This window comes from Eubalaena glacialis, chromosome 15 (assembly GCF_028564815.1).
Source record: "Eubalaena glacialis isolate mEubGla1 chromosome 15, mEubGla1.1.hap2.+ XY, whole genome shotgun sequence".
Classification (NCBI taxonomy): domain Eukaryota; kingdom Metazoa; phylum Chordata; class Mammalia; order Artiodactyla; family Balaenidae; genus Eubalaena; species Eubalaena glacialis.
The window spans coordinates 58,205,146-58,221,886 of NC_083730.1; the positions used below are offsets into that span (position 1 = coordinate 58,205,146).

Consider the following 16,741-nt stretch of genomic DNA (forward strand, 5'->3'; position numbering starts at 1 on the left):
CTTCTCCACCTAGCAAAATCCCAACTCGTCCTTCAAGGCTCTGATCAAATGTCACTTCTTCAATAATCTCTCCCTTGAAATCCCATACAATATCATTCCTGCCTGTCTGCATTGGTGTTACTTGGTTCAAATGGAAATATATAACATTTATCAAATTATGGTTGGACAAGTGTCACTTCTACTAAGGTGTGCGTGCCTTGAAGCTGGGGATTGTGTCTGATCCGTACTTACTTCTATTGCCACTCTCAAGGAAGTAGGCATCACAGGCAAATATTAGGCACTCAGTGTTTGCTAAACTGGATTGAACAGAGTTATTGGGTAACACCATAGATTTAACTGTGCTTCCTGATTTGGGGCCGAAGGAACGGAGTTCTGACAAATCCATCCTTCATGATACGGATAATTTAAAATAAGTGCATGTGAAGAAGGTGTGTTGAGGCTCTTTGTGTCCCGGTTCCCTAGCATGTGAACCGGGGGGGTGGACTGGCTTAGGAATCGCAGCTGCGTAGCAGGTGTAGGGGCACAGCCTTCTGCCTCACCCTTTGGGAGTCATCCCTAGCTGTTTCTGACAGCCCAGAAGCAGCCTCAGTTAGCTGTCTCCCCACAGGGCTCCAGGCAGACAGGACTGTTTGATCAGAGATGGCTTGTAAAAAGAAATCTGCCGGCCCCTCCTAATCTGGAACATTCCTTGCTTTGATGAATGACAGGGTAGAACATGTTAATCAGCATGTTCTCCTGACTGAATTGGTTTAGGTCATTTCACACTTGACTCAGAAGCTCCCTCTTGCTCAGTTTTCTCCTTTGCTGTGGTGTTTTCAGTATTTCCTTCTAACATAAGACGAGAAATATGACACACAATTCTGTGTGGCAGGTGCTACTTGACCAAACAACTGAGTGACACTCGATTTGGCTTCTGACCAAAAACGTTGTTCATATTTCTATAAAGTTTGAATTAAAACAGCATTTGCAGCTCCCAGGCTTTCTTCACCTTCCTTGTCCTCCTGTCCTATCTGACCTAGCACCTCAATGCCTTCCCCCCCTTTCCCCGACCCCCGGCTAAACAGCCATGGCTTCTCTCTCTCTGTCTTTGTCTCTGTCTCTGTCTCTGTCTCTGTCTCTCTCTCTCTCTCTCTCACACACACACACACACACACACACTTTGATGAGCTTCCATTCTCTCCACTGGAACTCCAGTGTCAGTGTAAGAAGCATCTGTTTTAAAGCTGCAGACATGGATTAAGTGAGGAAGTGATTCAATTCTATTCTCCAAGGAATTCACATAGCGAGGCACTCGGGTTCAGAGTCATTTGCGATTGGCTGTCTTCACCATCAAGTCAGGGGAGAAAAGTAGGATTTAAGGCCTGCTCTGTATATGCTTCACAGTTTGCTACTTCTGGAAAATGAAATTCCAAACTAGTCAGTCATTGGCTAATTTTGGAGAGTTATCTACACCCTGGGGTGATTTGTCAGAGGGTTTCTGAAATTCCTGTGAACATTTAGATGTACACAATTTTCCTTATCATTTTCATGTAAAGTCTATGAACTAGTTAATGAGCTTCTGTTATAAGTATTTCTAGAATAATATTCTTCATGTATGTGTGTAAAATACACACTTAATTCCTCCAAACAAATGTCTGTCTGGATTTTGGGCTGACTTTGATAAGAAGGGATTACAGTGAAAGCTCTTTGGCAGTGTAAAGCATGGTCAAACAAAAGGGCTTCACTCTAACTGTTCTCTATCAGCAAATAATGCTTGCCAAAATGATCTTTTCATGTTGAATACCCCTACAAGTGTGGTTGCTATTTAGAATGCAACCCTACTGTTTTGAATAAATAGCTGTTACTTTAAAAACCAATTAGCTGAGAGAGAGCTATTCCATTAGCATAGAATTTGGACTTAAATAAATAAGAAAAATCTAAAATAAAATCCCAAACCCTTATACCTGGGAAGTAATTATAAATAATTTTTAACTATTTTAAATGCAGGCTGTTTTCCTAAGATAATATGGTAGTAATTGCTAAATTTAAATACATTGTAAATAACTCTAATCTTGTAAACAAATTCAATACATGATTCTATCATGGAATTTATGAATTCACGTAATTTGCAAAAATAGATTAAGGCTTTTCCAAATCTCTGGACTCTTCCTAAGATACATTTCTCGTACTATTTTATTGCCAGGTTTTGAACTCTTACCATGCCTAATGACAAATATCTTTGTCTATTTGACAGTGACTTCAGGGATAATGTGAAGAATTTCAAATATGTATTTTTAAGTGTCTTGTGTGAGGATCTAGCCCAGTAACCACATACACATCTGAAAACGTGGGTATTGAGTGAGCATTAGACTAATACTAATCCTCACTAACACTAACACATTGCTCCAGGGAGTTTGTGTGAGTCTCCCTGCAGATTACAATCCAGGCTTCCATTGAAAAAATTGATTTAGACTTTGGGCTCAAAATGCAATTAAATCTGGCTCTTTTTTTAAAAAAAAAAAAGTGTAAAATTAATGCAATTCTCTCCTTCTCTTAAAGAGAACTTTTCTCCCTCATTTCACATAGTTTTTACAATTTGACTGGGCAATACAGGCATATGGTTCAAGGATCAGAAAATATCAGGGTGCCCGGGAAACATTCTCCTTCCTCAAACCTGTCTGCCTTCTGCCCAGCTCCTCCCCACAGCTAACTGTTCTCCTTAGATTCTTACATAGCCTTCCAGAGCTTCCTTATGCAAGTAATATGGATACAAACATAAATGTTTTTCCTCCCCTTTTAAACCAATATATAGCCTATTAAACAAGTTATTATATAAATATAGCCTATTAAGTAAAACAGCTTTGGCTTTTCACCACATTCTTCTTTGTTGACAAGCCCTCCTTCAGGATGGCCTGCTTCACTGTGGTGGTGCAGCAGCGTCATCTACAACTAACTTTTCTACTGGACGCAAAGCCCACAGGCTCCCTTCTGCTCGGAAAGTGAGCTGGAAATAGGGCAGTGCTGCTCGGCGTCTCCACACCCGGCCCTGATGAATGATGGGCGCTCCTGTCAGTGAGTGATCCCCGGGTACCCTCTAGATTCCATCCAGACGGATTTAGTCAGTACGCAGGGTTGGCCAAAGAGCAGCTGCTGTGTGTTGACATCATTTGTTAGACCTCAGGGGCTTCCATGACCTGAGGGTGCCCAGTGGAAACTTGGAACTGAACCCTCTTTGGAAAGGAGTCTGAGGGAGCCAGGCCCCAGGCACACATGCCTTTGAAAGATGTGGCTAAGGCCCTAAAGGCTTCAAGCAGAGGCATCACAACTTCCCGCAGCAGCATCACACACTTATTTCTGTACTTTCCCTTCTTCTATTCAGTAAGGTCATTCTCAATTATTTCTTTCATACTTATACTCAGTGTCAGGCCCAGGAAGCTGCAGCTGCGCACAAAAGAGGCATAAATGCCAGTAAATTAGTCACCACTAACCGTGGTTCTTGCTAGGTCGTGGATTCCCTGCTCATTGAGGGGAAGGATGCTCACTGAAGATCGCATACTCTGGACCAGCAGCTTGCAAAGTAAATTAGAGCTTCACTTCATGATTATTTTTAAAAAGGCAATGTACCCAGCATGCTATAATCAATCCTACATGGAGGTTTACTCTCAGAGGTGGATTTACCTTGAAACCAGTGAAGCTCAAGTTTCAGGGTCTCTCATCAGCATGGGTCCCCATAAGGCTCTGTGCCTAATGCATATGACTTAACTTTATATTCTTTTTTGTAAAAGTGCTCCTCAAATCGTATGACTCTTATGCCCCACAAAACCTGGCTCTGACCTTATTTATTGCCACAGCCAATTTTCAGTTATCTGCTAGCTCATTGTCCAAATTCCAGCTTTATCCAGGGGCAAATCTTGCTTGCTAAATAAGGTGAACTATTTTCTTAGTGGTCCACTGTTTCTTTTGTTTTCATATTTACTTCTCACTTGACTTTCAAGGCAACAGGACTTTCTGTGAAATGGTCTGATCCGTCCCTACTGGGAGAATTCTTGATACAGAATGGATTTGACTTCTCCAAGCACAAAAGTGGGGATGGGAACTAGAGAAGGTTTGTTCCAGTCAATGAACAGCCTCCCAAACAGCCTCCCAATCGTTCCTGAGACAAATCTTGTCTCTGTGCCTTTGTTTTTGATTCAAATGAGCCCCTAGGCCATAAAATTCATACGTTAAGGAAATAAATACTTCAAAGCTAAATGTGAAAGATTTGAGGGATCAATCATACTTCTTCTCAGCCCCATTAGTGAAGATAACTAAAAGCTGACAGTATGGGCTTCCCTGGTGGCACAGTGGTTGAGAATCCGCCTGCCAATGAAGGGGACATGGGTTCGAGCCCTGGTCCGGGAAGATTCCACATGCCGCGGAGCAACTAAGCCCGTGCGCCACAACTACTGAGCCTGTGCTCTAGAGCCAGTGAGCCACAACTACTGAGCCCGTGTGCCACAACTACTGAAGCCCGCGCACCTAGAACCCGAGCTCTGCAACAAGAGAAGCCACCGCAATGAGAAGGCCGCGCACTGCAACGAAGAGTAGCCCCTGCTCGCCACAACTAGAGAAAAGCCCGCATGGAGCAACGAAGACCCAACGCAGCCAAAAAAAAAAAAACTGACAGTATTTCTATTTTTCAATTTGACTGGAGTTTTACAGGTTGACAATTTAGTCATCTCATATTTTTTCTGTGGCGTTTTTATCTTTTTTGTTTGTTTTTATTTTTATTTTTTTTAACATCAACATATTTACTCATTTGTCTATTTTTGTTTGTTTTTAAATCACTCCTTTTTCAGCCCACAAAGCACTATGTAAGGAGTTTAATCTCCAACAGAATATGAGCTCTGCCTTTGTAGAACCCCATTACTCTGGCTTAGTAACACCATCAGTGGTACATGGCATGTTTGTATTCTAGTTGCTGTGTATTTAACAGAATAAATAAATGCTTAAGAAATTAATATTTACCTCCTAGAGATTACTTTGTATTCTTTTGAAAATCATCTTTAACTCTGATGTTTAAAAATCAGGAAAACAGAGATAGGACACTGTGTAATAAATATATCTACTTAAGGACTCCAATTATTCGTTTATTGGTAGTACATTTTAATTCATGAAAGATGAGAAATTTTTTTACTCATCAAGTAATATTTCTTTTTTTTTTAAACATCTTTACTGGAGTATAATTGCTTTACAATGGTGTGTTAGTTTCTGCTTTATAACAAAGTGAATCTCAAGTAATATTGCTTGGAGTTAAAAATTTGTTATTCTTTATGTATTTCTACAGGAAAATTTGGATTTTTTCTGAGGTGGGAAATAATCAGTTTTTTAAGAGGAAATGTCCCCTTGATAGGCCAATTTGTGCAACTCTATAGGTAGAGAGAAAGGTGGGGCAAAGATGGATTGATTCCTAACTTACTATAGTATACTCATACTTTTAAAGCTTGGAAATTGATTTTTTAAACTTCATTTTCATTGAAATATGTTCCTACATTTCTCATCTTTGTTTACTATAAATTATTTGCCTTGGTAATACAGAGCTGGCTTTGGTTTTATTCTTTGGTTTTCAAACTCAAGAACCCTGGAAAGAGTTTACATACAAGAAAAACTGTAAGTAAATCCAATATTACCACAGGCAGATTGATATCACAGGTGAATTTTAAAAAAACACAACTCACCACCTGCTCCTTAAGAATAACCTTAGCTAGCAGTTTATCTTGTCAGCCACCTCCATTACGCTAGCCAGGTGTCCAAAGAACATTAGAAATAACAGAAAAGAGAGGAAGAGACAGGCGCTCTTTGGGTGACAGTGCTATTCTGTGAAGTGTTTATACTGTGACATAGGGCATATTTACCGCCACTCTCGAGGATAAGAGAACTGCATGCAAAATAGCCCTGTCGGAGAAGAAGATGGAAAATGCCTTTTAAAACTGGCTCACAATCCTCTTCAGACTTCTGCGCTCTGTGGCAGACATTCATGCCATAAGATGGGAGAGTTCTGAGTTTAGGGATCACAAAGTCATTGACAATTGCAATAGGATATATAACGGACAGAAAAAAGAGGAGCTTATTCGTTATGGAACAAAAATTTCTTCAGGCCCCATAGTCGTAACAGCTCCCATACCATTGCCTCTTTTGTTTGGCTTTGGAAAACACATTAAGACCTCAGCTCATGTGAGGAGTAGAGATGGAGCCCTCTGGGTCTTAATTACTTTCAAAAAGGCAGTATTGCTTCTCATCACAAAATGATACCAAATAAATATGCTGACTAAATTTTAACACTTTATATAAGATAAGGACCCATTTGTATAATAGGATTATAAAGTATCATAATAAATCATAATGGATGCAAGACTCTTCTTTCCTTCCATACACGTATTCTTTCTTCACTATTTAAAAAATCTATTCAAATTTGTAGATGCTTTCACTGACTGTTGCATATTCACAATGCCACATGTTTTCACAAGAGGTAAAATTAACTTTGAGTAATCGATTCTATGAGAAATTTTCATAACGACAGCATACCATGTGAGACGAGGTTCTGGCCAGCCGGCTACAGAGCAGTGTAATTTTACATGTCCTTTCTCCCAAACAGTGTGGGAACGAGGTTTAATGACAAATTCAGGAGCATGGAGAAGATTATCTTCATTCAACTTTTTATGACATGCCTCAGTTTCTTCTAACTGAAAAAAAATCAACATATTATGAAATCAAAGTAACACGTGCTACAAAAATGTAATATAGAAATCAAAATGATCATTTTTTCATTTGGAGCCTTACTTTTGCACCCATTTCAAACGAATCCCCCTCACCTCTTTTGAAAACAGACATATCACTTAATTTTTAACGTTCTAAGCCTGAGCAACATATTTTACTTATTTAAGGTGGATTTCTTAAGGTTCTTCAAGAACTTTAATTTCTATAGAACCTAAAATTTCACAGAATTTAAAACTATTAAGTGTGTCTTTCTTTGACCTATACATTTTGATGTCTTTTTCCTTCTTTTGTTTCTCCGCAAGACCACATATTTCTTCATTTGAATCTAATTAATCTATATTAACACACATATACACAATGTTACATGCATTTCTACTTTTTAAAATTAATATTTATTGGAGTATAGTTGATTTACAATGTTGTGTTAGTTTCTGCTGTGCAGCAAAGTGAATCACTTATACATATACATATATCCACTCTTTTTTAGATTCTATTCCCATATAGGCCTTTACAGAATATTGAGTAGAGTTCCCTGTGCTACACAGTAGGTCCTTACTAGTTACCTACTTTATATATAGTGGTGGCATTTCTACTTTTGTAAGTTATATTAAATTGTCTTTTTTTACCGTTTTTTTCAGTGACAGGTGTTCTGCCTTTTCTCGAATTGCAACTTTCCTTGACTTCTCAAAACCTTCCTCCTGGCGAAGCATGGACCTGGACTGTTGGGATACTGTGGACTGCTTGGCTGCCGTGACTCCTTCCTCTCTAGCAAGGAGATTCCTCCGGGCTATGTAAGCAGCAGCTTCTTTAATTCTTTCTTCTTCTGTGTCTGTAATTCCACTGACATGCACTTGGCTAAAATATAATAACAGCGAAATATGGATATTGTGGATGGCAGTGGTGAAATAGCCCAATTTTACGAAGTTCAAAGCGCCCGACCTCAGATGCTGTACACTGTGCCCAAAGAAAACCTGACATAGAAAGACCTGGTAAATAGGAGCTAACTCTTCACACATGGCAGTGATCTTCACCTTAACCAACAATGATAACGACAACAATAATACCTATTCCGTTTGTGGTGCCTTGCCAAGTGCTTTTTACATACATTGTCTCATTTTTCCCCACAACAACCCTTTGAAGTAGACTGTACCCTCTCTACTTCAGATATATGGCAACAAGACACAGAGAAGTTAGATAACTTGCCCAACGTCATTTCTTTGGTTTCCTTAGTGCGTTTAAGTATGATTTAGTCTATAAAAAAAGATTAAGTTACGACTTCCTTCCAGAAAAGTCGATATTGTAAAATGACAGACAGTTTGTGTGGCTGTGATTCTGATTTTCGACTATGTGCTTGATCTGGATTCTGTAACTCAGATGAGGTAATGCATTGCCCAGAGGTGCTGCACGCAGAAATAAGTTGTAAATTTACGTGAGATCCTTAAGCCTAGTGGGTTTCCTTTCCATGATAATAAAGGTTGTGTGTGTGTATATACATATTTAATATGACAACCTTACTTTGTGCTTACATACAGCCCTGTTGTAAAGACATGATCAAACTCACAATTGAAGTGTTGATGCTGACAAAAGTGACTTGTTTTTACTCATAATTGATGATGGTGATGGCAAGTGAGTGGTTACATCCCAAAGTGCTGTGCCTAGTACAGTAGTTTATGATAGAATTTGTGCTGTGATTTAGTAATGTTGTTTAAAATATTTGGATTATTTTAAAGCTCCTTCAATACCTTTGTTGTCAATCCTATTACATGTTTCAGTGAGGAGTATGTTGATTATATTGAAGATTCTCTTGAAACTGAGTCTCCTGAGACCTCTTAAGGCAGAATTGTACATTTGTTTTTCTTATAAGAATAATTACTTCAGGGCTTCCCTGGTGGCGCAGTGGTTGAGAGTCTGCCTGCCAATGCCGGGGACACGGGTTCGAGCCCTGGTCTGGGAAGATCCCACATGCCGCGGAGCAACTAGGCCCGTGCGCCACAACTACTGAGCCTGTGCTCTAGAGCCCGTGAGCCACAACTACTGAGCCTGCGCGTCTGGAGCCTGTGCTCCGCAGCAAGAGAGGCCGCGACAGTGAGAGGCCCGCGCACCGCGATGAAGAGCGGCCCCCGCTCGCCGCAGCTGGAGAAAGCCCTCGCACAGAAACAAAGACCCAACACACCCAAAAATAAATAAATTAATTAATAGAATAATTACTTCAAACTTCAAGCAAACACTGCCATTGTGTTTATAAGTCCCTGGCACCTGAATCTATATAGTTTGCTGACAAATAGGACTCAACATTTGCACAAGTTTGGAATTTCTCATGGAATATCACTAAAACATATGGTAGACAAATTAGTCCACCTTGCGTTTTACTCAACTTAGTGAGTAAATTTTAATTTCTTTTCCCTTCTCTCTATCTCTCCAAATATTAAGTAGTCTCTACCAAGGAAGTTATCTGCTATAATTTAGGGGGAGAAAAAGGAAGATGGAACATTTTTAGCTTAGTGTCCTGACATAATTACCTCTAATTTTTTTTTTTGAATGAGATAGGAAGTGAATGAATTAATAAGTGAATACAAAACAAACGTCATGAGAATCTACTTGGAATTCTCTATAGAGGCTAATATACAATATAGAGATTTGAAATGAGGTTTGTAATATGATTCAATATGTATAGTAATGGATTATATTCAATGCTAGTCCGGCCCCAAGTTGAGACAACTCTAAGTGACAGAACTTTAAGTTCACATGCCCTTTTAACAGTGGAGGTGGTTCTAGAGGACAGAATGGAGTCATGGTTTCCCTGCCTTTTCCATTTGCAAATAAGGTAAACCTTGGGGAAAAAAACTGTAATTATTTCACAGGAAAACTCAAGTACACTTAAAAATATATTTTTGACCCAGGACAGCAGGGACATTTGCCTTTAAGTAAATATAAGTGCATGTCAGTGGTAACCCTGCTATAATTTGGGTACAAGAGCAAGAATATGATGCTAACATCAAAAACACACTACTGCAAATTTAAAATAAATTTAAAACCTTTCCAATACTCTATATCTGATGATTTCAATTTAAAACCTGTTGCTGACATAAAGTTAGTTCTACTTATCAGACTATAAGAAGTGGAATTTTCAAGTGCCATCCAGAAGAAACCGTATTCTCCAGAAATATACTACGATTGCATTTGCCAATCCTAGGGGGACTCTCAGCTCATCTACTACCAGCCATGTGACTTTCAGCAAGTCACTGAGCTTAGATTTCCTTGTCCAAAAATTGACATATTAATATTTCTCCAGGGCTGGATGGAGGACTTAGCAAGATAGTTTATATAATGCACCTAGAGTGATTCCCAGCAAACAATAGGTACTCAGCAAATGTTCATTATTTTCCCATCCTCTTAGATTGTTAATACTGTCAATACCATTATGCAGTATTATTTTCATAGTAACAGAATATAAGAGATAGCTCCATATAAAAAATGAAGGCGAACTGGAAATAAAACCTAGAAGGTAAAATTTTTATTCACATTTTCTTTTATCACAGTTTATTTTGTAAATTATCATTTATTTATTTTTTTAATATTTATTTTATTTATTTATTTTTGGCTGTGTTGGGTCTTTGTTGCTGTGCGCGGGCTTTCTCTAGTTGCCGTGAGTGGGGGCTACTCTTTGTTGTGGTGCGTGGGCTTCTTACTGCGGTAGCTTCTCTTGTTGCAGAGCACAGGCTCTAGGCACGCGGGCTTCAGTAGTTGCAGCACACGGGCTCAGTAGTTGTGGCTCAAGGGGCTTAGCTGCTCTGCAGCATGTGGGATCTTCCCGGACCAGGGATCGAACCCATATTCCCTGCATTGGCAGGCAGATTCTCAACCACTGCGCCACCAGGGAAGCCGTAAATTATCATTTCTTGAGACTGGCCTGGAGGAGACAAAATGGTTTGGTTGGGAAAAGGCAGGGAGAAGATGGTGAGAGTGAGCAGCTTCACTTCGTGCCCACACAGGTGGAGAGGCATGCCATGTAGGTTAATGCTAAGCTGACATGATTTTTAAATGATTTTTTAAAAAACAGAGTGAGAAAAAAACCAGAAAATAAAATATTTCACTTCTCTAACCTAGCCATCTCCTAAAAGGAATATGAGTGTCATTAAACCAACTGTGAAGAGGCTGATTCTGGGCAAGCATACTTAACAATATAAGCATGTTTGTCTGGAAAGTTCACTTTAAAAAATCAGATATAAAAAAAAGTCAAAGATATAAAATAAAAAGCTAAAAATAGAATATTGTTTATCCCCTTACCTTCCTAAGTAGGTTCAGAGCAATTATGACATTAGCTTCTGAAACAATTCAGAAAGGAACCATCAGAAAGCAGTGGGAAGAAAAAATGGAGGGAAACAGAGGTAGGTCACCCAAAATCACACCTGCATTATTGCCTAGTGATTTTCCTGAGAGCACTTGCCCGGAGAAGACGACCTCATTCTGAACCATCTTAGCTCTGTGAATAATTCTCCATTCAAAGGAAAATAAACAGGGAAGACTCAGAAAGTTCCTGTTAAACTTTAAGTTGGTTTCTTGGACAAGTCTCCTTTCAAGATTCCTTTGTATATATTATCATTCAAAAAAATGTTTATATTATAAACAGAAATTTGGCATTACACAGACTGGTGATTTAGTGATTATTTTGTTTGAACTTTACCTCAAAATAAATAGTAATCTATTTTACATTTAACAAACATAAGCCAGGCATTCAAGTTATGGTGCAATTCTTTTAGTTACTCTACGTTATCTAAGACTTTTTTTTCTTCATAATGAATAATAATTAAAACCACACTGGCAACCAATCTACCTAAACATATCATCTGATTTTTTTCTTTTAGTTCACCCGATATTTTATAGTTTTAACCTTTCTTTCTACTCTAAACATAGTGACTATATATAGTGTCCAAACACTAGCATCCAATATTGGGCTTCTAATTTCAACTAGTTACATAATTAGAAATAAGTTGCTGATCATTCTCTTTTGTCATATAGCCATCCTATGTGATGGCAAACATTTTTACAATGAACACATCTCCCTCCGTGCATGGTTCTGAGGTTCCACAGACCTTTCTCAACCAGTACATAGTAAGTGCTCAATAAATGACAGCTGCTATTATTATTACTACCTGACAACATTTACTCTCCACTTTCTAATAATCAGATCCAGGGAGAGAATCCGCACATACCGTCCTGAGAAAATGGGCACCATGTAGTCACTTGGCAGATTTTCTTTCTTCTCTCCAGAGAGAAGGCTTTTCTTGGCTCTCTTTGTTTGGGGGCTCAGCTTGGATGAATAATCTTCTAACATCAGACTGGAATCTGTAAGTCTGAAAAAAAAAAACACCCTAATGTTAGTCGATAATTTAAAAAAATGCTTATAAAAGGAAGTTTTAAGTTTGGAGATGTTTCACAGAATCCTAGACGGCTAATGTTATAATCATCTTTTATCTTTAGAGCTAGTGTGAGAATGCCCTCATATAATGCACTCTATCTAGACACAAGAGAAAAACAGGTCTATAGCAATTTTTTTAAATTGCAGTATAACTGCTTTACAATGTTGTGTTAGTTTCTGCACAGTGAAGTGAATCAGCCATATGCATACACACATCCCCTCCCTCTTGGACCTCCCTCCCCCCACCACCATCCCACCCAAGTAGGCCTTCACAGAGCACCGAGCTGAGCTCCCTGTGCTATACAGCAGGTTCCCACTAGCTATCTATTTTACACATAGTAGTGTATTTATGTCAAATTTCATGGCTTTTTCCCCCTTAAAATTTCGAGGGAAAGTGGCAGTGCTTTGGTAATAGTTCCAAATACCCTTTGCTGTTAAGTTAATGTTGGAAATTTAGGTGGTCTACATAAATGGTTTGGATACATTGTGTATCCAAATGCTTTCAGGGGATTGATACAAAAGCAGATTTTCTGTATTGGGAGCCCAGGCAATTCTGATGCAGGGCCTCTAGGTTCAACTTGAGGCCTTTATGTAGTGTAGACAGACTCCGTCTGAAAGGACACTGAGTTCATCAAACAATAGAGTTAATATACTTTCTGTGAACACACAGCGTAGAGTGACTCGGAAAGTTACAGGTTTGATAAAGAACCCTTTGTTAGTGCTGTTGCACACAAAAATCCACCCACCCATGCACACTGGTGCGAGTGTACACTTGGAGGTAGTTATTGTTCTAATAAACCAAAAACTGTGTTAGCAGAGTGGAAAACATGACAGCAGAGATTGCACCTAGAGAAAAGAATTGATGAAATTAAAAGGACAACCTTAATCTATATAGTTCTTGAATGAAGTGAAGTGCATTTTCTTTCAAATGTATAGAATTTGGCATAAATTTCAGAAGTTCATGGACTCTCTGAACACTCCATGGGCTCAGGCTAAAAGCCTCTCGTCTACATTGTAATGAAAGATACTCACAATAGGAAGCTGTACAGGAACTCTCTGTACTATCCTTGTAATTTTTCTACAGACTTGAACTGATTCTAAAATTAAAAGTTAATATTAAAAAGGTCCCTGGTGTAGAGAAAATTTGAAGAGAAAGTGAAGCATGTGAGTGGTGTGACATGGAAAAAGCCAGCTGCCCAGTTAAAACAGCAAAACCTTCCAAAGTGTCCAAACCTTGATCGTTTCCCAGTCTTTAAAAAGCATTAGCAAAAGCAAAGAGATTATCTAAATCAAAAGAAGACAGTACATAAACAGAGTACAAAATGGATACATAATAATGCAAATAATCCTATCCCCTGCTAAGCAAGTAGCACAGACCTGCAGGGCTTCTAGGAAGTACAGGGGGTGCAAAGGTAGCCTGAGAGTATAGGGTGGGCTACTGTCTTTAATTCCTGGAGTGGAGTTGTAGCACAGAAATGGCAAACCTTTTCCTCTCCCACTAACTACCCCCTCTCCCAGGGTGAATATCTAGCTCTTATTCTATGATCAGCATTAATGCCAAAGGTTAGAACCTTGAATTCAAACTTGTGGATTGGTTACCAATTGGAAGGCTTAGTGATATTTGTTCCTGGCTGGCTGTTCCAGGCAGCAGCAAAATGATTGCATTCTATACCCTTAGCAGGTTACAAAGTACAGGCTGTGCTAATACAGTTCTAAGCTTAAAGTGGTATTTTCCTTCACTCCTTTAATTCCATTACTATACAAAATAAAATTAATTATGGAGTCTGTTTCATTTTTTTCTATTTATAGAATGTTTGCATTTTCTAATTTTTCTCCTGTTTTTCTGTTTTTGCTCTTTTTACTTTTTACTTTCATTCTACTATCTGCAGTCATATTCTCTCACGAGCTCATATTTTCAATGTTTATATCAAAACAGCTGTGATTTGTCATCTTTTTCTTGTACTGTTGTTCCTTTTTTTCTGTCATTTTCCCTTTAAGATAAACCTTTAAAATGATTCACTTATTACATAGAATGTGCCAGAATGTGATTATTCCATTCTCACAAGTAAATCACACCAAATGATTTTTAATAGTTAAACTTTATGGTAAAGATTCATGGTACTATCATCAGTTTTCACATAATATTTCATTTGGAACAAAAGGCTTCAAAAAAAGCATTATGATTTTATATATTATATAGTATTATTTAGAAAATCATATATAGTATTATTTAGAAAATCCAAAGTATTTAGAAAATATCAAACACTTGTTATGCTCTCTAAAGTTTCTTCAAGCTTTTGAATCCTAACAAAAAAAGAGTGTGTGAAGGATTAGATGTTAAAATACTGCGCCAACAGACTATTTGGTAATGCTAAGTCATTTACTGAAGTTAACAAACAAAACTAAATCAGAGAAACAAAGTTTTAAGGAACTGACTATGCAATAATCAGTGTAACTAATTATTTGAAGGAAAGCCATGTCTATTTTGTTATGACCCAGGAACACTGAAGTCTAACATCTTATTCTATTGAATTTTAAAGTCAAATAATGTTTTTAGATGAGTTCAATAGATATGTAAAACTTAAATTTCTTTTTTTAAATTTAAATTTCTTTGAAGTTACATCAAAGAGCTAAATAAGGGCTTGCTAACCTCTTGGGCTTTTAGTTGTATCTAAATTTTGAAAATAATACTCTGTCTTATAAGTCAGTTTTTGAGTAGACACTTAACTTAATATGTATGGATCAATGTGGGTCTTTTAACTATTAAAACTATATTTAATGGGACTTCCCTGGTGGCGCAGTGGTTAAGAATCCGTCTGTCAATGCAGGGGACACGGGTTCAACCCCTGGTCCAGAAAGATCCCACATGCCGCAGAGCAACTAAACCCGTGTGCCACAACTACTGAGCCTGTGCTCTAGAGCCGGCGCGCCACAACTACTGAGCCCACGTGCTGCAACCGCTGAAGCCCATGCACTCGGAGCCCGTGCTCCGCAACAAGAGAAGCCACTGCATTGAGAAGCCCGTGCATCGCAATGAAGAGTAGCCCCCGCTCGCAGCAACTAGAGAAAGCCCATATGCAGCAACAAAGACCCAACGCACCCAAAAATAAATAAAAATTTTTTTTAAAAAACCCTAAATTTAATGTTCTTTATGTCTTAAATCTTGAATCTTTCTGAACTTCAATTTATGAAGGCAGGGAAACTAAGCTATAGGTAAGGATTGATTTGCGTGTGCATGGGTGCACCCATGTGTCTATAACTGTGTCTAGGCACATCTACCTGTACTCTGCTACTAATTGTGGTATGTCCTCTTAATATGTCTAAAGTTAGCAGAATTTAAAGAAGTATCATGGTGTGTATGACATCATCACACCTATGACCAGCAGCACCACAGAGAAGGGATGTAGCCCAGGTACAGAAAGCTCTTTCTGGAAATGTCCCAGGGACTCAGAAATAGACTTGCACCTCCATCCAGTTCAAATACAAACAACAACAACAACAAAAACAACATAACCTTCTGCTCTTACAACTTCATAATTATTCTTATCAGGAATAGCAAGAACAAAACTACTTATAGATCACAGAACTGGAAGAGATCTCAGGGATATTTATACCACACTCATTTTATAGGTGTGGAAGACCTGGAATATCTTTGTAACTTGCCCAGGTTCACACAGCAAGTTGGTAGGTGAACCAGGACTAGCATCCACCTAGGTTAGTGTTCTTTCCACTACAGCAGTGGTCTCTAACTTTTGTGACTGAGTCCTCTCAATCCAAAAATATTGGGGGCATGCCACCTGTATATATCTGTTTATTTATAAATTCTACACATATACTGCTGTATAAATATTCTCACTTTATGAAATTCAATCAACAGAAAAATTTTATGGGCCAAATTTGACTTTTTAAAAAATACAGAAGTGCTCATATTTCTTCCTACACTTCCATGACTTGCCTTCATGGATTCCCCACTTCGGAAACCACAACACCATGTCACACTGCCCATAATGACTCTGATGTTGATTTGCTATTCCTGAATTTATTCACATCAATTGAGGTTATGAAATCATCACAGTCCAATGAAAACTAAAGCATTAAAAAACTCATTAGGGCTTCCCTGGTGGCGCAGTGGTTGAGAATCTGCCTGCCAATGCAGGGGACACGGGTTCGAGCCCTGGTCTGGGAAGATCCCACATGCTGCAGAGCAACTAGGCCCGTGCGCCACAACTACTGAGCCTGCGCGTCTGGAGCCTGTGCTCCGCAATGAGAGGCCGCAATAGTGAGAGGCCCGTGCACCACGATGAAGAGTGGCCCCCGCTCGCCGCAACTAGAGAAAGCCCTCGCACAGAAACGAAGACCCAACACAGCCATAAATAAATAAATAAATAAATAAATAAATAAACCCAAAGTTTTAAAAAAAAACTCACTAAACTTTACATTAAGCAAAATGCTAGTTCTTTAAAGTTATGTTGTCCTAGTTCCCCAGGATGAGTAAATTTATTCACACTTATGTTAAGTATGGATCTACTTAATGGCTATATTACTTTCTAAAAAAATTATGACAACCTATCAGCATGTTTCAGAAAA

The 16,741-nt window shown here is 38.6% G+C and overlaps 1 protein-coding gene across 1 annotated transcript in view; it reads right to left on the reverse strand.

The window, feature by feature from the left end:
* The window catches only part of MYOM1 (myomesin 1), a 138,271-nt gene that overhangs the window by 97,122 nt on the left and 24,408 nt on the right, over positions 1-16,741 (reverse strand). The window contains exons 4-6 of the mRNA XM_061170465.1: positions 11,949-12,089; positions 7,362-7,590; positions 6,544-6,701 (exon numbers count right to left, since the gene is read on the reverse strand). Coding sequence (XP_061026448.1) covers positions 6,544-6,701; positions 7,362-7,590; positions 11,949-12,089 — 528 coding nt within the window. The remainder of the gene's footprint in view (positions 1-6,543; positions 6,702-7,361; positions 7,591-11,948; positions 12,090-16,741) is intronic.